The sequence below is a fragment of the Homarus americanus genome, unplaced genomic scaffold, assembly GCF_018991925.1.
Source record: "Homarus americanus isolate GMGI-L3 unplaced genomic scaffold, GMGI_Hamer_2.0 scaffold48354, whole genome shotgun sequence".
In the NCBI taxonomy this organism is placed as follows: Eukaryota; Metazoa; Arthropoda; class Malacostraca; order Decapoda; family Nephropidae; genus Homarus; species Homarus americanus.
This window is the reverse complement of record NW_024723833.1, coordinates 7,609,811-7,635,309: the sequence shown is the minus strand read 5'-3', so window position 1 is coordinate 7,635,309 and position 25,499 is coordinate 7,609,811. Positions and strand designations below refer to the sequence as shown.

General features: G+C 36.1%; 1 protein-coding gene across 1 annotated transcript; it reads left to right on the top strand.

Annotated features, from left to right (window-relative positions):
* Positions 1-657: 657 nt before the first annotated feature.
* On the top strand, positions 658-25,140 carry LOC121863856 (dipeptidyl peptidase 8-like). Its single transcript, XM_042362746.1, has 18 exons — positions 658-797; positions 5,051-5,324; positions 5,879-5,905; positions 6,413-6,622; positions 6,914-7,043; positions 7,517-7,657; positions 8,021-8,123; positions 8,552-8,725; positions 9,548-9,713; positions 9,867-10,026; positions 10,764-10,987; positions 12,020-12,164; positions 14,315-14,502; positions 15,425-15,544; positions 16,559-16,710; positions 17,294-17,437; positions 21,370-21,481; positions 22,547-25,140. The coding sequence occupies exons 2-18, from the start codon at positions 5,070-5,072 to the stop codon at positions 22,637-22,639; spliced, it is 2,544 nt and encodes an 847-aa protein (XP_042218680.1). The 5' UTR covers positions 658-797; positions 5,051-5,069; the 3' UTR covers positions 22,640-25,140.
* The last annotated feature ends 359 nt before the right edge of the window (positions 25,141-25,499 follow it).

Below are 25,499 nucleotides of genomic sequence, written 5' to 3'. Positions count from 1 at the left end.
AATTAAAAAAAATGACAATTTAGCAAATGTTAAAATACTAGCACGAACAACACCTTAAACCCATTCATTTTTGTCGGGAGGGGGAAGTGCTGATACGAATTTAATTTAACAGCCATTGTGTGCTTTTAAGCTTTATTCATATATTTTAATTTCAAATATAAACACTGTAATTACATAAATGAGAGATTAGGTTAGGAATCACTGCTCGTGGTATATTTTCAGGATTATCACACGTCCTAATTTTGTATCGCCAACGTAGAGGTTTATATATATATATATATATATATATATATATATATATATATATATATATATATATATATATCGATCAATGGTCAGCTGCCAATAGAATAAAATAGTGTATAGTGATATTTTGTTTTAATTTACCGAGAACGCTGAAGGCTTTCCAATTTTGTAAAATATAAATATAAGTACTTGCTGACAATATTAATGATACTAAATCAATTGATGAGGCATTAAAACTAAACTAGGATATTAACCAAATTATCTCTAATGATTGAAGAGCAATTTTAGTTGACACTTCAGGTAAGGTCTTAGCGTGAGAAAAGTTCATAGGCCGAAAGGAGTGTCGTGGTCATTTGTCAACATTAACCATCTAGCGAGCAGGGAGATGTTTTGTCAACAGATGGCGTTGTTGCCTGAGCCTCGACCTGACCGGTCGTGAGACAGACGATACACTATTTTCATGTTTTTTTTTTTGACTTGAGGGACAACCACCACGAACTCGCCTCTCCCCTTGGCACAACAGCTTCAAAAGATGACCTGAAATATTGAAGGTGAGATAAAATGAGTGGAGGTGAAGTGGGGTGGGGGAGGGGGAGGAGGGCCACTGACTGCCTCTGTCATCCAAAATTTGTGTAAACTTTTTTATAATTTCATCAACCATTTGTGTCAGCATGTTCTGTTTACATTCTGTTTCATGAAGCAAATCTTGCCTGTTCTTGTGGCTTAGGGTTTATGTTAACTATCCTCTTGTTGTGTAAACTTATTGTTGCAGGATACAGGTTTATCTTGGGTTGTGTTATTCTGTTACTGTGTACCTTAAAGTTTAATTTTCAGGACACCAGTTTACCTTAGGACTCTGGGTACTATTACTGTGTAGACCTGAATTACAGGTGAGTGTATTTTAGGTCTTGGGATCTTGTTTGTGGAGAACCAGTGTCGGGATATAGGTTTACCTAAGTCATGGATGTCCTGTGATTGTAAACTTTGACATTCAGAAGACAGATTAATCTTTGCTTAAAATGTCATACTTGTGTAGACTCAGTATCTGGGTTAGGATTATCAATATTAGAGTAAACATAATTTATGTACACAATTTTCTTCAAATTCTAAGTAAACCTTAATTTCAGTGTCTGAATTTACCCCAGGTTATGTGGTTCTGTCACTCTCAACATTATTTCAATGATTTGACTGAGGAATACACCTGGGGTTTACAGTCATTGTTTTATTTTGCACATAAACCCAATATGAGAACTAAGTGGTATCCCTCAACTTATTCACCTTAAGATTAACCACCTTTATGCTAATCTAACCTCATCTAATCATTAGGTGATCCCCCCGGTCCGACTAATTACCCAAATGTAGCAAAATGTAGCCGCAATGAAGTCAAATAATGGTCCTACATGAATAAATCGGACTGCCAATCACTTCTCGACTAGTATTTGGTGTCAGAAAGTCACAAAAAATGGAAAACTTAATTTAATCTGAGTTAATAGATCGCGTGCATGTACCGAGGGAGCGAGGAATTACCCAAATGTACCCAAATGTAGCCGCAATGAAGTCAAATGATGGTCGTACAAGCGTAATTCGGGCTGTGAATCACTTCTCGATTAGTATTTGGTGTCATAAAGTAAAAAAAATTGGTAAACTTAATTTAATCTGAGTTGTGTTGTGTTAGGTTAGGTTAGATTAGATTAGATTATATTAGGTTAGGTTAGGTTAGGTACATGCACTTGATCTATTAACTCAGATTAAATTAAGTTTACCAATTTTTTGTGACTTCGTGACACCAAATACTAGTCGAGGTTCGGTTAGGTTAGGTTAGGTTAGGTTGGGTAAGGTACATGCACTCGATCTATTAACTCAGATTAAATTAAGTTTACCAATTTTTTGTGACTTTCTGACACCAAATACTTGTCGAGAAGTGATTGGCAGTCCGATTTATTCATCTAGGACCATTATTTGACTTCATTCCGGCTATATTTGCCTACATTTGGGTAATTAGTTGGACCCGATCCCCCTACTATTAATATTTGTTTTCTCATCTGCAAAAACTTAAAAATTTTAGGGGTCAAATTGTAGTTTCAACCAACCACGGTGCTTGAGTTGAGCAATGTGTTTTTACGACGGTTTAGACAATTTTAAGACACTTTTTCTATGACCTTTCCCTCGCAAATTACTTGAATATACCAAGGGGTCCAGGGAGGCAGAGCCCCCTGTATGGTGAGTTTTGTCAGACCAAACCAAGCCAGTAGAAAAACATTCATATCAATAACTATGAGGGAAGTGCTATCGATAGGTGGTGGTTATTTTTTGTAAAATGTGAAGTTGCATTCTCATCTCATGGGCTATTCTAGATACTGTACATGATATTACCATGATCACTGTCTATATGTGTCATCAGTTCTCTGGTATGGAAGCTTTGGTCTTGGCGGGAGGTGTAATGATTGTTTATCAGACCATAGCTTACAACCTAGAGAAAAGCAACACGTATAGCAGTGACCGGAAGCGCAGGTGTACACCCACGTAAGTTGACCCACCCTTCGTAATTAAAGTGAGATTAAGACCTGATCCAGTAAAGGTCACGGTCACAATGAACAGTTCCCACCTCCTCGTGATTAGCCAAACTGGTGTCATGACCTTGATAACTCAAGAAACTAGCCCCAGCCCGCAACACGCACCTGTTCAAACACAGCTGTCTCGACACACCCAGATTAGTGTTAGTTAGTGACAACATCTGCCGGCCTGACACCGCCAATATAAGGGGCCGATAGCTCCTTCCCAAAGACAAACAGGCAGAGACAGAACTCAGAGGCAGACGGAGTGACACGCGTCACAAGTCAATGTCGGGAAGGGGACTTCTCTTCCCAGCACCGAGTCCCCAGCTAGCAGAGTCTCCCACAGGAGACAGGGTGCAGCACCACTCTCTTCAGCAGCACCTGCAGACAGATTCACCAGCCACTGGGCCTCCCTCAGGTCACATGTGAGTCATTCTCTGAGCTATCCATAGGGCGAGTTACTTATGGTGGGAAGTGTATCCTTCTCATGTTTGTGTCCGAGTTATTGTCGAGTAATGTCAATATATTAATGTGTCCATGCCATTGAGTTAACTAATAAATAGCTGTACTTAGAATTGGTGTTTAGAAAATTTCCCCTACGAACATAGTAATGGTTAAATACCTAATCAGTCACGCTACTAGACTTTCCTCACTTCACAATCCTACAACTATATCTACTCTCTACTTTAACTTCATTGCACCTGGTTAGGAGGTTACGTAATTTTAGGACATTTGTGAGGGAAACGTCATAGAAGATATGTCTCAAAATTGTCTAAACCATCGTAAAAACACATTGCTCAACTCAAGAGCTGTGGTTACTTGAAACTACAAATTGATCATTAAAGGAAATAAGCAATTCTTTGACATTTTGAGTCCAGTTACTGTTTAGATTCAGTGGCAGGAGCCATTTTGTAGATTATTGCTTTTTAACACTTTATGCTTATATCTGATTTTTTATGCGAGTGTAGTCAGTTCCGGCCTGTGCTTGCTGTTATCACATTTCACAATTACCAAGCTTTATTACGTGATGAAAGGTTCAAGTCATGTCATATGACTTTTTGATATTTCGGGGCCTATTTAAATAATAAGGACTGACCTGGCTAGATTGTGTTGCCAAGTATGTAGTTATTTATCTTTCACTCACACATGAGAGCCTCCCAGTCTCTTCTCAGCTTTTGTGATGTAAGAATCTCGCACTTGGATTTGACTATTCTAGCTGATTTTGGAGGAATTTTTATTATTATTTAATTTCTGTGTCGGTCATTTGAATCTACCGGTTGCATGGATACTGGATAACTGGGATTCTATATTTGAATTCACGATTCATGACATTTCCAAGCACGTAACCCTCTTGCATATGGGAGGATATGGTAAGTGTACAGTCTGTGTAAGTAAGATTTTTTGGTGAAGGTGAAGTTGAGGGGCAACTTTTTATGGTTAGAATTACATAATTAAAATTTTACACATGAGTTCATAACTTACTTTAGTTTATTATTATCCAGTCAAACACACTTAATTGGTGATGTTTGTAATCCCAACCAAAGTAGACAAGACTTTCAAGAGGATGGAAAATATGGGCTTTTAGCAAGGAAAAGACGGTACAGTATTCAGTAAATTTATGAGACACTTAAGATTTTATAAATACAGTATGTTTTTTTGTTTTTTTTTATTCATATAGACTACAGTGTACAGTACATACTTGACTATTAAATTTTGGTAGTGATGAGTGTCCAAGATAAATTTAATCTTGATCAGGAGAATGAAGGTAAGGTTAAGATAGGCTGAATTGTAATATGTTGGTTTTGGACTTTTTATAATGGTTGACCATGATTTTGCATTTGGTCAGTCATGTCCAGTGGACTCACATCTAATTTTTTGTGAACTGAAGACTTGGTATTTGAGTTGGCATGACTCTGAGTAGCTTTAGAAGAATTGTGATGACAGGGATACACACCTGTTGTTTGGGTTCTCTTTAAGGAAGAAATTTGAAGGTTTACCTAAAAATTAGTTTGTTTAATTTTATTTAATAGTTAATTAATACATCTAGGGTGCGAACCAAGGCGAAGGTCTGTGGGAAGGTAATAATGCAGTACAGTAGTACTGTAAATTGTATGGGCTGAGACATTTGATTTGAGTCTTTAAGATTGAAGACTTTTATGTCTGTTTTTAGTGTAAGTGAACTGTTTGTCATCAGTTATATGAAAATTAACAACCTTATGTAATATGAACAAAATTTGATGCATTTTCAGGCTTGTGAATGAGGAAAAAATGCCACGGATACCTACAGGTAGTGGTGGCGTCTCGCGGGGAGCCGTAGGCACAGGAGGAAATTCGTTGAATTGGCGGGAGGTCCACCTACGTGTCCGGGAGCTCAGGAGAACTTTTCTTCACTTATCTGTTAAAACCCCCACAGACGTCACATTTCGCCGTCTTGGGCCCTCACAGTTACGATGTTATTTTCTCTTATCCCCCGGTCAGGGCAGAGAATCTACATTATTTTATGCCGACATCAATCTGGAATCGGTAAGTTTAAAACATTAAGAAAGTTTTGATCCCTCTTGGACATTAACTGTCGCTATTTTAGTTGGCATTATTCAGTTAATCAGTAATGGTTAGCACAAAACATTTTATAGGGATTCAGTTTTAATATCCATTTTTAGTAAGGTGAAGACACCAAATGACTCAAAACATGAGTCTTTTTGTGAACTGGATCCGAGAATAGCTTTTGTCATTTAATTTAAATTGGGAAGTGTATTTAACTGTTATGATTTTCTGTTTAATTGTCTACTGTTTCTAAAATAGAAAAATGTTTCTGATTTGTAGGTGTGAAATTTAACAGTTTATATTTTTTCTCAAAATTCTCTTTCTCTTATGTAAAATTGCACATACAGTATATGTAACATGTGAGTCATTATTGCAGAAAGCATAGAGGTCTTAAAGTTGTGGTCATGAACTAGACTTTTTTCACTTTGTCCTCTTCCTCAAGTTGCTTTATATTTGTTAACTGATAAAGTCGTTGTTAAATTGGTATCTTTTCGCTTGGGTCCTTGATATTCTGCCTCCATCTTTGCTTTCAGGTTACTTGTGGCAAGCTTGCGAACCAAGTAAGTAATTTGATTTTTAAGAACATCAACAAAACTGATAAGATTTTAGGGCTAAGTAAGATTGATTACTGTACTTTAACTCAAATGATTTCTACAATACATAGGATTGCACAGGCTTCCGTATAGGGAAGCCTATGGGTAATTTTATCTACAAAACACACCAGTACAGGGTACTGGCTGTTTTATAAGTTTTTGAATGCAATATCCATGTTCCTCATGTGAAAATACATACTATGTATATAAATTTCTTATCTTACTGTTGATTTTTCCTCTTCAAATTTCACCATGTCCCATCCTCTTCTCTCACCTCCTTTCTTCTGTTTCCTTTATGTCTTCACAACATTTGCTCTTCCTCTGGCTTTGTATCATCCCTTTTGATGCTGTTTTCTTTCTTAACAAGTATTGGCAAATCTGGAGCTTACATAGAAGTTCTAGTTTAGAGTTTGGATTATGTTTCCTTTTTATTGATACAGTATTTAGATGAGTGTGTTCCTCACTGTCTCACAGACTTGGGGTAGCAGAATTATATACCAAGAGGTGTTGGACTCTGGCCATTCCTTCCTCTGGCGGCGAACGTCTCGAGAGGAACAGCTTTTGAGCGAACGACGCCGCATTTCAACATGGGGGATTACGAACTATGAACTTCACCCCACGTCCGGCACCTTGGTCTTCCCAGCTTCCTCCACCATCTTCCAATGTGTGCATCCAGAACGGCCGGTGTGTTCTACATGGTTTTACATTGTGTAGTGTTAGAATAATATTGTATTCCTTTGTGCTCTTGATCATATTCCTCAAAATTTGTTTATTAATAATTATTTCTTCATTCATGTTTGGTTCATTAAAGAATGGTAATAATCAAAAGAAAATACTGTACTCTCACATTTTTTTTATTCATTCTCATTCAGTTATTTTTATTGCAGTGATAAGAATGTTTGCCAAGCTAATGGTTCTTAGCACCTCACAATAACCATTCTTTATGAGATTTTAATAATGTGAATGTATTTTCAGACTGGGCCTATAAGTCCAAGAGAATTACCTAGTTGCCAAGTCAGACTCAACCCTCAAATATGTCCTGCAAATCCAAACCTCATTGCCTTTGCAGCGCGATACGACATCTATCTCTATAATACTAAAACAGGTGTGTTGGTGATTGTTACATCTTGTTCGTTGTATATAAGTGATGTAGTTAATGAAGCAAGAATGTTTTTAAGTTATGTACATAGTTTTTAATATGGTTTGTTTCTAATTTCAAATTCTTTTTAATCTTTTCCTATGTTGTGAGATAACTTTGTGAATTGTATGTGAAACAATAGATGATCAAAATTTCCTCTTTGATTAGGTAGAAAAATATGTGACTTTTTTCACTTGCACAAATTATTTAACAGCATGTGTCTTGAACTGACATAATTTCTGTTATTCAAATTTGAAATAATTTTAGAGGTTTTAACAAATAAATTTCTACATACTGTCCCAATTACATTTCTGTATAGTATCACAAAACCATAGTCATGACATGGTTTCTTAATTTTATTCTTTTGCAAATTGCAGGATGTATTAAGAGTTGGCATTGATCCATGTTGTATATCATTTAATACTTGTACTGTGTTGCAGGAGAGGAGAAGAGAGTGACTCATGTACATAGCGGTAGTGGTCGACTAGAGTATGACCCAAAGAGTGCGGGGATGCCCTCTTATGTAATGCAGGAAGAGTTTTCCCGTTATCAGGGTTACTGGTGGCAGCCTATTTCTCCGGGTATGTTAAAAACAATTCATGCATGTGTATTTATGTGTACAACTTATCATTTCTAAGTTTTTAAGTTTTGGGAGGAAGCTGCTACCAAAAAAAAATATAATTATATATATATTCACACTTGTTAATATGTTTGTGCTGTACAGTATTGTAATGCTATTAGAATCATTGATAGGGATTGTCAATATAATGTTTAAAGTAATAGCTGGAATTGAGTTAGGTAAAATTCATGGTACAGGTATTAAGGTATTTGCATCTGTTTTTATTATTATTGAATTAAATTCTAGTTAATGGAAGCATACTTGGAAATGACATGATGTCTATATCGTCAGGTTGGTTCATTTTCACTTATTTCTCTGTCAACAGATGGTGTTTATCGATTACTGTTTGAAGAAGTTGATGAGAGTGAAGTTCCTATAGTTCAGTTTATCCTGCCTGATGACTCTGCAGGCATGCTGGATGAATTTAGGTTAGTTTGTCATTTCTTACTTTACCAGAATCCTCAGGATTTGAGGAAATTCTTATTATTAAGCTAATTTTTGGCTCCTTGGCTCACTGATTGGGTATTTGTCTCACATGTAAATGATCTTATATTGAAGGATGGTTAGGAAGAGAATTAAATTAATCTTGAAAAGTAGGATATTACTGAATAGATTTTCTTTGTGGGACAGAAAAATGTCTGATTTTTTATACCTGCCTTACTTCATACTGTGGGTTCTTGTTATATGTGAGTTCACCTTATACATACAGTATAGTATTTGGTTGTATTCAAAGACCCTATTTTTACCAGAAATTCATTACAGTTTATGTGAGATAAATTTAATCTTATGCAACTTTGAATGTTTCTTTGTGTCAGAACTTGGACATAGAAATTTAACTTTAGATTTAACATTGCAGATTTCCTCGGGCTGGTATGTCTAATGCAGAGTCAACATTACGAATGCTAGAAGTAGAAGTGGGACCGGCGGAGGAGTTGAGAGTAACAACTCGACACTTACGTCACGACCTCAAGCAATTGGCACCTTGGCATGAGTACTTAGTTCGTGTTGGCTGGGTTCCTGATGGCAAACAGTTAGTATATGATTTTACTGCATATGTTTCTGTTCATAAGAAAATAACACTGGTTGCTATTATTTGAAGCTTTTTATAGCTTTATTTACAAACTTGTATACTTTGGTGGATAAAGGATGTGTACTGTTGCCATAGTCATTCACCAGTTATATTGATGAAATAGCAAGAAAACTGTCAGCAAGAGTGATGAGATGTACAGGTTTGGTAAAAGAGGAGAATGGAAAAGGAATCTGGTTTTGCTAATGCTTACAGATACATTGCTCTGTTGGATGATTCAAAAGAGAAGTTGTAAATGTTGGTGAGTGAGTCTTATGCTATAATAGAAAGCTAATTGTGAATGTGAACAAAAGTATAATAATGAAAGCAAGCAGAGGAAAGAGATGAGGATTTGAATATTATTTTGAATGTAAACAGAATAGTGGGAGTGATGTATTTTATGCTTTTATGAGTGGCGGTATCAGGAAATGGAACATTAAATGATGTATTGAATCACAAAATACCGGAAGAAAAGCTACCCGGTACTGCAGGGTAATAGGTGCTTTGAGAAATGTAGTGAGTGAGAGCCGTATTAGAGGAGCCAAGATGTGGAAATATAGGGAAATGAAATAATTAAGCCAACACTGTTGTGTTGGTGAGATGAGGTTGGTGAAATAGATACTGTATACCTCATGTGGATATACTGTACATATACTTAGCTGCCACCTTCTTTTGAAATACTTGTCTTGGATACCTTAATTCATTGTGAGCAGAGACAATTTATGCAGGATTTTCAACAAAGAAGTAATGGCAAAAGTAATGAACCTGTTATCATGGTGACTGTAGGATCTGGTGTCAGCTCCTTGATAGACGGCAACAGCGGCTAGAGCTGATATTATTGTCCTTGTCGTCGTTCACCGGCCAGAAGAGTCCAGCCACGCCTTCTGCTCCATCATCACCCCTCCTCTCACCTCACGTCATAGTCTCCCAACACTCCAATACTTGGATAGATGTGAGTACTAGAACCTCCTTTCCAGAGTTAACCATATTACATATTCAGAAACTGAGGAAAAGAATAGCTCAGGATTTACACAAAGTCTGGATTCATATGTATGTGCTTTGCTGACTAGTAATTACTTGCATGATTAAAACAAACTCGTCTTAGGTTCATAATCTCCTGTACTGGTGGACGAGTCATGCAGATCCCAGCCAACGAATGTTGATATGGGCCAGTGAAGAGACGGGCCATCGTCACCTCTATCTGTTACTGTGTCAGTTGTCTCCTCCATCTAGCACCGAGGATCAACCCTCTCACGAAGATCAAGGTAAGTTGTGCATGTCATCCTTCAGGGTGTATGTGTAAATTACCACGAAACTTTAATTGTGGAAAGTTTCATTGGCTAATGAATATCAAATTTGAATACTGTATATTGTTAATGAGGAGATTTAAGTAAAGTGAAAGTATGGTAATTGTGGTATACAGTATGTAGGGATTTGGAAAGAGAATAATCAACAAGGTGAAAAGGAGAGTTAGAAGTGATCTACAGCTTGTTGGGAAGTGAAAGAAAGATTGATTAGAAGTGTATACAGTCATCCCTCACAAATGTGGGCAGATGTATTCCTAAAGAATCATGGCAGTTGTGAACTATTGTTCTAATGGGAAATAAGGTGATGATTTTCAACCATCTGTACCAGAACCCCTAATATCTACATATATACTTATTAAATGATTAAGATATTACATTTGGGACAAGTTTGTGTGAAGTAAAGTCAGTAGTGGATTGAATGATATAATGGAAACTTTAGTATTTTTTTACGTAAACCTCAAAAACAAATTAGGATGAACAAAATGGTTGGGAGACTAAATATTCTATATATTTATATTTGTATTAAAAATAGGAATTTTTGCAATTAATGGCAGCATGCAATTAATATATTTATGTTGTATCAAGTACTGTACATTTGATTAATCCCTAGTCCATACCAATTGTACCAGAATTATAGCACTGGCTGCAATTATGAATTGCCTTTGTAACTAATTCAGTTATTACTTCCTTGTCAGGTTTGGTGTCAGCACAGTTAGTTCAGAAGATCGCTCTAACTAGAGGAGACTGGTCAGTTACGGGCAATAGTCTGTGGGTGGATGAGACACGTGGCTTGGTGTACTTCACTGGACTGCGGGACTCTCCCCTGGAGCAGCACCTATATGTTACATCAATATCACAGCAGGGAGTCATTCAGCGACTAACAGAACAGGGCTTCTCCCACCAAGTGGCTCTTAATGAGGTCAGCAGATATAATGGGTTTACTTTGTGGTCAATATATATGAGGCCACTAGAGTAGTAAGGGCACAAGTGACATTTTTTAAAAATAGAGAAAAAGGTGATTTTCATGAAATGCCCATCGGCACAGGTGGGGGGGGGGAAGCTACCTGCCTTGCTGGTAATAATTTTTTTGGTCATACGATTGGTGTTTGCCTTGCCTTCATTACGAATCCTTTTGCAACATTACTCTTCCACATGTGAAGCCTGCACAGACGTTTACTGCCCCATGACGGGCCATCCTTGGGTTCACTCGCCTCACGTTCACTCACAACAGGTGCTGAGCCATCCACAAAAGACACACTCTGTGATAGAAGAAACCTTGTTACAACTTTCTGAGGTGGTAACTCGATTTAGGGCACGGTGGCACTTGTGCCCTTACTACGTCGGTAGCCTCATATACAGTACAGGAGTATAGTGATGTGAGCATGTTCCAACAAGTTTGTTTGATATTTTAGAAGAAGTGAGCACTGAAAAGTTTCACTTTTATTGATAGAGAGCAGCTTGGTTAAGAAAAATTATCTATGCCTAATCAGTTAGAATAGAACTAATCAGTGCATCTATTTTTTTGTATTGGAATACGTAAGTCATGTACAGATTGTTCATTGAATACTGGACATTCTTAAGAGGCATCATTCCTTGTGAGACTCTGCTTATATATGTAATGAGTTACTTAATTATATAATAATAATGGAACTAGAAAGGCGGTGCTTTTTGAGGATGGACTTACTGCTTGTGTTAAGTGACATGGGCTAACTAGATAGATATCTTGGGCCTTGTGGAAAGATAATTCAATGCATAACACATCTGTTGCACCAGTATGAATGAAAGAATGGCAGCAAATAAATAAATCTATGATTTCTCAATCCTGCCCACCCTGCATCAAAGAGGAAAATAGCCTGAAAGAGTTAAAATATAAGTAATAATGATACAATACTTATAAATGAAAGTTCACTTTCACAAAAGATACCAATATTTGTAACTTATTGCACTGCAGGACTGTAGTGTGTTTACAACTGTGTACAGTAGTGTGGAGACTCCATCACAGAGCCAGGTGTTGAGGATAACACCGCTTGATGGACAAAACAACAGCGGGCAGCTGGTGTGGGTGTCTGTGTTTGGTGACCTTGTTAATGAAACACGTGAGTATTAGGGTTCCCTGTTTGTTTTCGTTTATTATTAATCACTGCTTTATATCTCCTGTAGTTGGGAAATGCTTACGTCTGACTTATTCTCTCTTTTTTTGTGTGTGTCTGACTGTGGATATGTGTTTTTGTGTCATATAACCTACATTAGTTTGGTTTCGACTTAAGTATCGAGTTACTCTGTGTAGTTAACAAGGGTAGAGGTCATAACCCTAGACTCCAGGTCCCAGTTTGGACTGGCATTGAAAATTTGATAATTCACTAATTATCTTGTGCTCCACCTTCATTCTGGGAATCCAAAGGATATCTTTTGATAAGAAGATATCCTGAAAGGGGAGAAGGCTTAAGTATTTTGATATGAGCATAACATTAGACTTTAATTCCATCCTGTTGTTTACATTGGTTAGTAAGTGCTCAGGCCTGATCAGTCACTTTAAATCTCAATCAGTCTACACGGTACAGATGTGCTTCTCCTGCCTGAATATTGCAGACAGCTTTTTGTTCTCTTGTGATATTAGACACATACAGTAGGCTGTTCTATGGGCACACAATCCTGGGTTATCTTGTAGCATTTTATGGCAAGAGTGTTTACTTGTCAATGATTCAAGTGTTCATTGAGCAAGTTAGTATTGGGTCAACTCCTCCCTCCACTGAGAAAAAAAATCCACTGCATAGATCAGGTTATTTTTTATTAGATAATAATAAACCAGATGTGGTGTCTGGCCCAAGACTATTCCATTATAAGAGAAAGTGTGATTTTGAATACCCATTTTATATCAGCCAGTGAGAAGCACTCTGAATCCCACCCACTTCCATGGGATGTCCTAGAAGTTGTTTGGAGAGAAAGATCTGTTACTGTAAACTTAGTTTATGACATTGTCAGAGGAGATGTGATCACATTGCACACTTTCAGCACATCATAAGCATAGTAGAAAGAATGTGCTGAATGGCATAATAACTTATTACAGTGCCATGTTTTAAGGCTGCTGTAATTGTGAAGGATATTCTGCTTAATAGCTGTGGCCCATACAAACTAACTCTACCTTACCTCCACAACTTTACATTGATATGCTTCATGGTTTTAAGGATGAGTGGGGGGGGGGGGAGGATCATGGGAAAGTTTCCTTGTTTAGAAAACTGGACAATTCCCAAATATAGTATACTCTGTCTCAGTAGTGCTGGATTATGAGATAATACTGTACAGTATATTTGTAAAAAGTAACAATGCCAGCTTAATAAAACCACGTGAAAAAAAAATAATCATGCTCTTAATTAAGATAATACTTTTATTAGAAAAAATGGCCCTTATTAAATTTAGGGAGAAATGAACGAGCAAGGTGTTGATAAACATCATGTTTTTATATCTGACAACAGATAAGATGAATCAGTCAAACCTTACCCAAATAACCTAACCTAATCAACAACATACTGTACTAGTAACCCAAGAATGTTAGTTTACTTTAGGTTTAAGTTTGGCTTAAATTTGTTTGTTGTATTCCATTATTAATGGTTTATGGTATATGAATCTTGCTGATAATATAGTTCTCAATACATATCATTAAAAATCAGAAGTACTGTAACCCCCAAATTAAGAGAATTCATTTTGTTAAACTGTAATTGGTATTCGGTTAATTAGAGAAATTTTTGTCAGTTATTACTCTGAAGCACTGGTATCCTTAACAAATTCAAAATCTTCTTTCCAGTAGGTAGTGTGTTTTAGAATTTTGCTTTGTTCTTCAGTCTCCATATCAAGTGATTATTCTCTGAAACTGTCACAAGTGTTATGATAATCAAATCCTTGACAGCAAATCTTTTTAAGATGTCTCCGTATGATGAAATAATGAAGCAGGTTGATTACATTGCTTGGTGTATATGCTTAGCTTAAGTAGTTTTAAGATAACATATCTTTTCATAGCAAGGTTATGCCACCACTGTTACTAGGGGACAGAATATCTCTTAGTTAAGTAAGTATTTATAGAAATGTTGCTGTTCATATCAAGATTAGGCACAAAGTCTCATGGGAATTGATATTCCTGTACTGTATATATTGTACTCATTTACGGTATGTACCATTCTTGTATTAAACTTAGATTTTTTAAAAACTATCTGTTCTTCCTTGGTTTTAATAAGTAATTATTGTATTGCAGTATCAGAAGGGCTGAGAGAAATCAAATCCCTCGTTGTACCTGAAGTCTTCACTACAAGAATAAACAGTGGGGACGTAATCTACTCCATGGTGTTTAAGCCACACAACTTCACACCAGGAAGAAAATACCCTACTGTTCTCTGTATATATGGTGGCCCACAGGTTCAGCTCGTCACAAATACATTTAAAGTTTGTACCATTTTTTGAAATTTATTCCTGCCACCCCTAGGGGTATTATGTGTGATGTCCCTAGTGAAATTTTCTACACATGGAATCATAAAGAAATTGGATATTATAGGGGTAATATAGGCAAGACATATAGATCATAATACTGTAATTACAAATGTTTGATGGGGCCTGTAAGGAGTAATTTGGAGTATTTTCTAGATGCCAGTCTCTCCCTTATTAATTTTTCTTCTTGGAATTAAAACTATTGAATCCTAAATAGAACAATTTTGCCTCTCTCATCTCCAGTATCTAGTGACTGTGTAAAATAGTTTATATCTCCTTTTTACGTCATCTGTAAAGTATCCTCACTTTCATTTTTAACTTCCATTACCCTGTTAAGAATAAGTTACACTGACAGGAAAACAAATGAAGACGTACTAAGGTTTGCAAAAGCTTAAAGATATACAATTGAAATCTACAGAAAAAGAAAAATGAGATATTCTAGGCATATCCTTAGGGATGAAGGGATAATAACAGAAAATTAATGGGCAAAGTTGGGGGTAGGAGGGCCAGGGGAAGGCAGAGACTGGGCTGGGTGAATGAAATTAAAAACTTGGTCTCCAGAGATAAAAAAATCTTGGAGGATTGGTGAAAACCCCCCAAAAATTTTAGAGTTGAGGACTGTGGTCGCCAGCCCTAAGATATGAGGACGGTACTCTGATTGATTGATAGATCTTGGATTGCTAGTTATTTGGGTGGTTTGTCTGTTCTTTGTTATTTTGTTATGAACTTTATTGTCCAGTGTTAGTACAGGAGGAAGAAAAACTTACCTCACTAAAGAAAAAACTATCCAGCTAACTTGATGTAAGATTAGTATAATGTTTAAGTCATATTTTAATCAGAATTTCATTTTACTGTTAATTTGATTTTTTATCACTAACAGGGTTTTAGACATATGCGGACCCATATGCTGGCTGCCCACGGGTTTTGTGTGGTGAGCATTGATTCCCGAGGCTCAGACAACCGTGGTGTAGGTTTCCAGGCACACCTCATGAACAGAATGGTAAGTGCCAATAATATACATCCCTGCTGTGTGTATGACAGTAGAGCGAGGAGTTGAGTGGTTTATTAGGATCAACAAGTTGCTTGTAGGTGATACAGTACTGTAATAGGTTGTGTGAAGTGAGCATAAGTGATACAGATAAACCAGATATTAAGAGAAAGAATTCTGCATACATAGAGGCTTAAAATGTTTGTACACCAGCCATCACTAGCCAGCCATGTGTCTCATTTGACACTTCTTCATGCATTGCTGTACAGGTAAGTTGTTTGTAGACATAATAACATTGTGAGTGTTTGAGAAGGATGAAATAACTTAGTGAAATAAGTAATAATACTGGTAGTAAAAAAATGTATTAATTATGCATATTTTCATTGTTCCATAGGAAAAAATTACAAAAATAATGAAACATGAATCATAACTTAGGGGTTTTTGTTTGTAAATGGGACAAATGAGACATTTTTTTGGGGGGGTAACATCAAATTGTCATAGACTGATGTTTTGTAATTAGGCAAAGTGAAGGTGGTTGAATACAGTGCCAGCTAAATTGCTTCTTTGTGTATCAAAAGCTTAGTATACAGTGTGGTGTATTCACCTTGCTTCTAATGAGGCTCAGGTGCCTCATGCTTCTAACTGGCCTTTAGATATATGACCTCAGTCAAGTTTTAAATCAAACATTGATCCCTGAAACGTTATTTCATTAATGAATTTATTGCCTCAGAGTTATGACACTGCCTACCAGCTAAGAGGATGTTTAGCAGTCATATATATAATGCCCAATTCCCACTGTGAAATTAGGATAACTATAGGAAGGGCATCCAGGCATAAAACTTGCTCTAAATATGGGATGAAACAGTGAGGTGACTGTTGTAAGAATACTTTAAAAACAATATGAGAATTTTGAATCAACTGGTAGAAACACTTCAGACATGCTCTAAAGGTGCTAAAATTATATTCATTACACCTTTGGATTGAACATTGTAATTGTAAATCTGGTGAACTATTGTTGTTTTGTAGGGTACTGTAGAAATAGAAGACCAGGTGGAGGTATTGCAGTTGCTGGCAGGTCAGTGTGATTACATGGACCTGACACGCCTAGCTGTTACTGGCTGGTCCTACGGTGGCTACCTCTCCCTTATGGCCCTAGCGCAGCGGCCAGACGTGTTCAAGTAAGGTTGATGTTAATTTGTTATGTAGGCCTTTTCCTGCTCTAGTGAACATTCATCTTCGAAAGTTATTTTATTCCTCCCATATTACAGTACAGGGTATTATAAAACTGATGGTGTTATCCCTTTTGAGGAACACTAGTAAATAAATTACTAAGGAACTTAACCCATTAGTATTGAGAAAGATACTTACCCATGAGTGTAGATAAAGACAGTGACTTTCATATGCTACTAGTGTCTTATCATTCTAGGAAGTATTGATGAATTATTATCTTCAATAATATATTTCAGAAAAAGATAAAGGGAGGAACTAATTTGATATATGGATGTGGTCTTGTACTTCACTGTCAAATTGTTTGTAGTTTAATTTCATCTCTTAACTGGAACATAAGGTACACCTGAACGAGTGAACATTTAAGGGAGTGTGTTCATTTAACTATATTACTTCATTTGATCAGTTTATCCTCTCATAGGTGTTCACTATTTATCCCCCATTGAGTCATAGTATCCTGTCAAGTATTCAGATAATTTTTCTATTTTCATCTTTGTAACTGAGACAGTATTTGAGTTTTGAGTGACTTGACAGAGTGGCCATTGCTGGGGCTCCAGTTGTCTCGTGGAGTTTGTACGACACCGGGTACACTGAACGCTACATGGATCTGCCCAGTGTCAACCCAGAAGGATACCGTAATGGCTCCGTCCTCTCCTACGTTAACAACTTACCTGATGAGTAAGTAAATGATAAAGGGAATATTCTGGCTTTATAAACTTGTAACACTCCAGATACTTTTTGTCACAATGTGAAATGTTGAAAATGTGACATTGTTTTCTCAGGCATTGATCTTTTAATATAGAAAAGTACTGAATTTTCATGTAATTTTTTAAGAAAATTTGAAAGAATGTTCATTTAGTAAGGTGAGATTCCACTTTGGTGAATGACCTTGTATGACCTATCTGGAAGTAAAGACAATAAGTATTAGATAACAAAAAACTGATTTTTTTTTGCTTTATATTGGTGAAATAAAAAAATCGATATGAGTAATGATCAATCAATCAGAGAACCGTCCTCATATCTTGGAGTTGTGACCACACTCCTACACTCTAAATGTTCTTGGGCTGTTTTTACCAATCCTCCAAGGTTTTGTATCTCTCCGAGGACCCAGTTTTTTATTTTCATTCATCCATCCCATTCTCTGCCTTCCCCTGGCTCTCCTACCCTCAACTTTGCCCATTAATATTTCTGTTAATATCCCCTCATCCCTAATTACAGTATTGTATGTGACCAAAGTACTGTATCTCATTTTCTTTTTCTGTACATTTCAAGTATTTCTCTTGAAGATGTTAATCTTAGTACATCTTCAGCTGTTTTCCTGTCAGTGTAACTTATTCTTAGCATTTGCCTGTAACACCACATTTCAAAGGCCTCCAACCTGTTCCTGGTGTCTGCTGAAAGTGTCCACATCAGTCCTTGCCATATAAAGCCTTTCAGAGGCCTTTTTCTCAAATTGAAGTTAATGTCCTTTTGTATTAGGTCTTTTAGATTATTAAAAGCTGTTTTTGCTTGCCCTATTCTTGTTTTGATTTCTTCCATAAATTGAAAACAAATTTCAACTTTTTTTTTAAATTATTGACTTTTTAGTTTGTGCCATACTTTTTTTAGTTTTTTTTATTATTATTCCATTGGTTAGTAAAAGTGTCTTGGTATGTTACGGTGGTTTTAGAATTTTGCCAGCACGTATCATTTGGCTGTAAGTAATTTTAGAAAGAAATTCTATCCCTACATTGTGTACTGTTCTGTTATAGTACAACATACAGGAGTGTAACATAGTACAGTATACAATAATACATCTTTATAGTATTATATTACTGTAATAAAACTCTTCAGTATTTAAAATAATCTTACCTTTCAGTGTGATGGTAGATGCTTGAGGGAGTTGCAATAGATGCTTGAGGGAGTTGCAATTAGGGGGGAAGGTACGATATACGACAAGGCAGTCTCCATATGTTTGAACAATTAAAATATCATAAAATAAATGTATAAACACTTAACACTTATGAAAACTCCACAACACTTAGCATCACTTTTCCAGATGGATGGTACATGTTTATCGTATGGACAGAGGGGCAGTATTGTGCATTTTAAACATGATGGTTTAAAGTTTGAGTATGTGAAATACAAAAATTAACAAATAACCACTTTATAAACACTTTGAAGGCAAATATTACTGCATTATGGAGGGCATGAGTGTGTGAGATGGATAGCAAGTCACAATTTTTAAATGCCTAATGCAGTGTACCTTCTAGCTTGCCTGCTGAGATAAAACTGATGTCTTCATGGCACAGCTCTATGAACAGTTACCATGTAGCTAATTGGGGATGAATTATTGCAAGAGAAGAGGCCTACAGGAATTATGCACCACATTCTCATGTGTCAGTGGGTTATGAGAAAGCTAGGAATTAATGAGTGTCTTGTTTGAATGGTTGGCATAATCTAAGGGCTCAAGAACCTCTGTGAGAGTAAATGGTGAGGAAAGTGAAGAATTTGAGGTAAAGGAAAGGTTCATCAAAGGTGTGTGTCTTGATCCTCCTCTTGTTTATCATGGTATTGGAGGCACTATCATGAGATTTTAGGACTGGTCTGTCCTGGGAGTTGTTGATTGCTGACAACTTAGTGCTGGTAGCAGATAGTATTGAAGAGATAGTGGAGAAATTTAAGAAATAGAAAAATTGAATGGAATAAAGGGATATGGGAGTGAATGTGATGAAAACAAAAGTAATGATTAGTGGCATGAAAAAAGGTCCTTCAGTGGAAGGTGGAAAATGGCCATGTGCTGCCTGTAAGAAGGGTGATGGCAGGAATTCAATAACATGCAATGAGTGTGGAGAGTGGGAACATATGTGGTGCAAATGGCAGACTACAGCATGTTGCTGACTTTAAGTGTGCTGTGTTTGCAGGTAATCATGTGGCTTTAGCAAGGTTGGAAAAGCTCAGCATTGGGGATACAGTATATCCCTGGATTGAGTCAATGAGTTCTACGACCTGGTTGACGTGACCAGTGCTGGAGATAGTTGAAACAAGTTTAGGGAAGTCTTGCTTTTATTGTCAGTGAGATGACCTTCTCTTCACTTGAAAGGAAAGGTTTATGCAACTGGTGTGAAAAGTGTGATGTTGTATGGCAGTTAAAGAGGATAACAGATAGGCTTGAGTGAGTTGATATGACTGGTGAGAAGAATGTTTTAAATTACGATGTTGGGAGATAGGAAATCCTATTCAGAAATAGGAGGGCACCTGGGTATTTTGAGTATTGGCAAGGTTTTGCATAGAGGTAGGCTGACATAGTCTGGGCATATGCAGAGATTGGAGAAGACCAGATGGGTCAAAAGATGCATGAGTTTGAATGTGGAAGGGAGAACAGCTAGGAGTTGGTCAAGAATGACATGGGGGACAGGTTTTGAGAAATGATCTCAGAGATAAGGACAAAACAAGAGAGGCTGCAAGAGACTGTGCAGCTTGGAGATCTACCATCAGATAATCACAGCTAAGCCAAGCAAGCATGTAAATTGGCTATAAAACAGCAAAAATGATATGGGTCAACTGATATTGTCTCTACGGAGAGAGCTAAGTGCACCATAGGATTTACGGAGCTCTTGGCATAGCTATATACAGTAGTTCCTAGTAATTTTAGCATACTGTAGTAGGGTGAGTTTCTGCCTTTATTTAAGTAGATTTGAAAGAGTTGTATGTATTCTAATGACCAAATGTTAGTTTAAAAGAATAAATTGATATTAGGGTCAATGTAAACCAGCTTCTTTAAAGGTGTCAACCTCATAAAAAGAAAGACCTGTACAGTAAATTAATTTCCTGTCATGGGATATGGGACTGCAGGTAATATTCTGTCACAGGCTATTGTTTCTTTTCTGCACTTTGGAGAACCTTTCAAGGGATTTGTTCATTGGCTGGATTGGGTTGTTTTGTACGAATAGTAAATTTGTGATGGCACCATGAAAATTTTGTATTAAAAAACTCCCAGTATTTCAGTGTATTTAGTTTTCTTTGCAATATGGCAAATATCCTGAAAATGGAAACCTGTTCATAGTTCCTGGTGATGCCACTCTGTTGTCTAGCAGTAATGAAAAAAAAAAGTGGAAATACTGCATTACAGAAACTTGATAAAAGTGTGACATTTATGAAATTAATACACAATAATAAAAGTATCGGTAAGCTTAAATCTGGGCACAGGGCTAGGTCTTGTCACCCTACTAAAGTGCTTATGAGTAGTAAAGTTATGCAATTTTAGGTAGTACGCTGTATTTTGGTCTGTAGGAGTTAGGTTTAGAGGTCTAACAAGTGCTTGGTCCACCCATGCTGCATTTTTAATGTTCCAAAAAATTTTCAGAGTGGTTGGTACACTTTTTTACACCACATATGTTACTGTGAGTGCGATCTAAAATTTTGGTACTGTACTCTAATACGCTCTGTCCTACCATAATTAGGTGAATGTACCCTCCCTTCTTCTTTCAAATAATATCTGTTACCTCTCTTATAAAATAAATGATGTGTATGGTATTCATTCATTTTTGATGTATTCATTATTATTATTATTGTTATTGTTAGTATTATTAGTTTTATTATTATTATTATTATTTTTTATTTTTTTTTAGGGAAAACCGGTTACTTATTGTACAAGGGATGATTGACGAAAATGTCCATTTCTCACACACCAACCAGTTAATTCAGGCTCTCATAAAGGCTGGAAAGCCGTACCAACTCCAGGTGAGTATCACAATATGGTGTAAACCTTGAATATTTTGAAATCCTTCTTTAAAAGATATTGTCATCCTGCCTGTAGGTTTGCACTTTGTCATTCCTGGTCGTCTGCCTGTATGAAGAATTATATGTCATTCATCGTGTTGTTCCAGGTTCTCGAGTTACTGTTTAAAGCCAGATTTATCAAGCTCATATTTAATAAAAAAATACACATATAAGAAATAGAAATTATATATGAACAAAACATCTTAAGAGAAATTACTTGTTTCCTGTCCTTAGAAATCACCCATTAATTTTCCTATGGTGCTTAAGCTAGTCAGGGATGCTTAAAATATGTGGCAAGAAGTTTGATGGATCAGTAGTACTCGGTCACAAAGACACCTAGACTATCGACTTGTCCTGACCTTGAAAGTAATTTGTAACCTTAGTTTAGTAGGGAAAAGTTAGTGACATAAAACATTTTCACACTGTATTTTCAAGTAGTCTGATGGGACTCTAGATTTTCTTGAGAAATAATACTTGGGTTCTATGATTTCAAACCCATTGTTAGTTTGCCTGCAAAAATGTGGAGACTGCATCATACTCCTGGTGATCTAGGCATGGTTATCATTTTTGTTGTTTTCCACATCATAATCAGCATTAGGTTTTCATGTTAGCATTTGTGTCCAGCTTAAGTTAAACAAGTAAACTCTGTTGAGTTCTTAAAATACAGTACAGTGTATTTGCTTTTCTTCCAGTTTGTTTCTCTACATGTGTTTTATGTGATATGAACAATGTAAACATTTATAGTAACCTATAGTGATAATTTTATCTAAAGGTAAAAATTTAAGAATGACTTTGTGGGTAGCTTTGATTTGAAGATTCACTTTTTTAAAATATCAAAGCATGATTTTGGGGGATTTTTTTTTTTTTTTTAATTATTCACAGCTCAATAATATTAATGGTTATTAATTGATTAATATTAGCTACTAAATGGATTACTGAGGTAAACATGTATCCATCTTTTTTTTTTAAGTTGATGTTATTAATTGCACTCAAACATGCAACCCATTTTATAATTTTTTCCGGCAGATATATCCCCACGAGCGTCACTGTTTACGCCAATTGGACTCCAATGAGCACTATGAGACTAAGCTACTCTCATTTTTGTTGAATAATCTATGATGGAAATGGAACGTAGACTTTGAAATCTTTGTGTTATATCACCAAATTTGTTTGACAGCGTTCTGGTTTGTTGGTTGTTTTGATGTTCATCAAATATGTAACTATAGTGCTTGATGCTTTTTAGACACAGCTGTCGCAAGCAGTGCAAGCGATGTTTTAACCCAAGTGCTGAACATGTGGAATTCTACATAGAAAAATAATAGTGACAGTGACGAAGCACAAGTCTGTGTGGAAATGGCCACTGCGAATAACAAGTTGCATGTTATTTGTGACTGTGTTTATGTGCTAACCAAGAGTATTGAAATAAAATGAGGGCAAGTTTTTCCTGTTATAAATAACTCTGTAATATAAGGTGAGGTAAGCCAAATGTAGGTTTTTAAGAGATAACTGATGAATATTTCATCATATTCTTTAGAAAGCCATTAGAGTATTGTCTTGTTGATAACATTTTGTTATTGGTTCCCCTCTCCCCTTATTTTTTTCCCCAGATGATATATGAAGTATCCATGGGCAAATAGCATTATGTTACATGGATCTGAGTGTGTAAAGTTAAAAGTTAATTATGACTCAAGGATGATGGAAAATCTGAAGTTGTTTTTAAGTTCTTAGAAAAGGTGTTTCTGAATGACAAGTGTAAGTATGGAATGCTGTGTTTTTATCAGTCTTATTTAAACTGTACACAGTTTTTTGAGGGTAATCACACAAGACCAAGAAGTATATTACACCTGCCAGCACTGTTGTCACAGCTGCTGTGGTAGCTAGTCTTTTTTGGTGTTTACGAGTAATCACCCTTTTAAATCTGTCGAGGAATGGGGCTGTCAGCATTGCCAAGTTGGTGTGTGACAATGTCTTTCATGCCTTTTTATTATTATCTTTATTGATCTGTTTCATTCTCTCCAGATATTTGTGTTTTTAGATTACCAGTATGTACTTTCTTCATGACAAGAGAAAGCACTGGTTGACTAATATCTCAGTATCCACCTATTAGATAGATGTATTGAGAAGAATCAGAATGTCAAGAATTATTTCCAGCAAGTAAAAATTCACTAAATGAATTGAATACCTGATAAAGCTTATCAGACAATTCATAATATAGGCTGACAGGTGTGGAACATTATGGAGAGATGCTGTAGAGATATTTGGGTAAAGCAGCTTTGTGTAACGTGGCTTAGTGACCCGAATATATTGATATACTTAAGATGTACAACCATAGTTGATGTAAAGCTGCAGGAACCCAGAGTATGACATCTGGCAAGACCAGCCTCTTGTGTTGCTTGGATGTGACCCACTGTGATATTCTCTGGAGGCATGGCATCATAGTGTGTGTATCCATGCATCTAATTAATACTTCAAGACTTGGACTTTTCATAATGCTAAGAAAAAAATTGGCCTTTCTTGATGCTCTAAGATTTGGACTTTTCACTATGCTTTGAAACAAGACTTTTTGTATTGATGCTTTGAAACACAAACCTTTCATAATGCTTTGATAGGTTTTTATAATGCTTTAAGCCTTGGACTTTTCATGTACAATACTCTGGAATACAGAATTCATGATGCTTTGACATGAACTTTTCATAATGCTTGGAGACACAGACTTTTCATGATGCTTTGAGACACTGTTCATAATGCTTTGAGATTCAGTATGAAATTTTCATAATGCTCTGAGACATGGGCTTTTCATAATAGCAAGGTAATTGTAACAATCTTTTCCACAATGCTTCACACCTGTTGTCCACTGTATGCTTGTACAAAGCTTTTATGGTCATTTACAAAGTCATGAATTTTCGACCTCTAAAAGTTGTTTTATATAATTTCAGATTTGTAATTATAATCTGACTGTAAATTTAATGGTGAATTTAGTCTTCAGATTCCCTTGGTTTTACTTGGTAATGGATGAGGATGGGTAGGGAGTTGAGACTGCTTGATATGGTGTACATATTTCTGACTAACTGTATTGGGTAGACTACCCAGTGTTATTAAGTAATTCCCAAATACTCTATATTATTTGACTTTTAATTGGTGCTAGGTAAACTGCTGCTCTGGTAGATAGGCTAACATTCAGGGAGTAAACTGAAATAACATACAAAACAGATGTCCTTGTATTGAATGAGGTATTTAATGTTATTATGACAAGGAATTATTTAGGGGCTTGAAGGGGTGCACCATATGTGTAAAGGTTAAACATAGTAAGACTAAGTAAAGTGTTTTATGACTTGTAAGAATGACAAAAGCTATGATGACATAGGATGGGTTATTCTGAGTTAGTTTTAAGGTTGCCCATCAGCTCCCTCTCTCTCCTTTTTTATGCAGTTATGCTCCAAGATTTTTTAGTGTATTGAAGTGACAATCAAATTGTTATCTAAAGCTCTTATGTATATCAGATAGCAGCACTCAAAATTTTTGGCCCATATGGAGGCAGTGTTAGGGTGCTTCAAAAGTTTCCACCAACCATTCATCACAGCATTTTGCATAGTCGCCAAAGTAAAGTTTATATAAATATGTACATTTGTTTTTTTCATTGTGTAATTTTCATTACCTTTATTTTTTTTTTTTTTAAATTGAATAGGATTGAGGGCAATTTATTTCTCTTGATTTCTATATTTTTCTCATTTGAATTTATAATTGTGGTAAATTTAACTCCATTTACCATTCACTGTTACCATCGTACACACTGTACATGCACCATCCTGGGTCATACAGCAAATTATGGGTTAATGGTAAAATTATCTGTTTAATGTTTGTGTAAGTAAAAAACTTTTGTGATGTCTGTGCTGCTGCTGTTACACTTGGAGATTATTTATGTCTTACTGCTGCAAAGTTGACAATTATCCTCATGGTGTGTTTATCAATGCCATTTAAT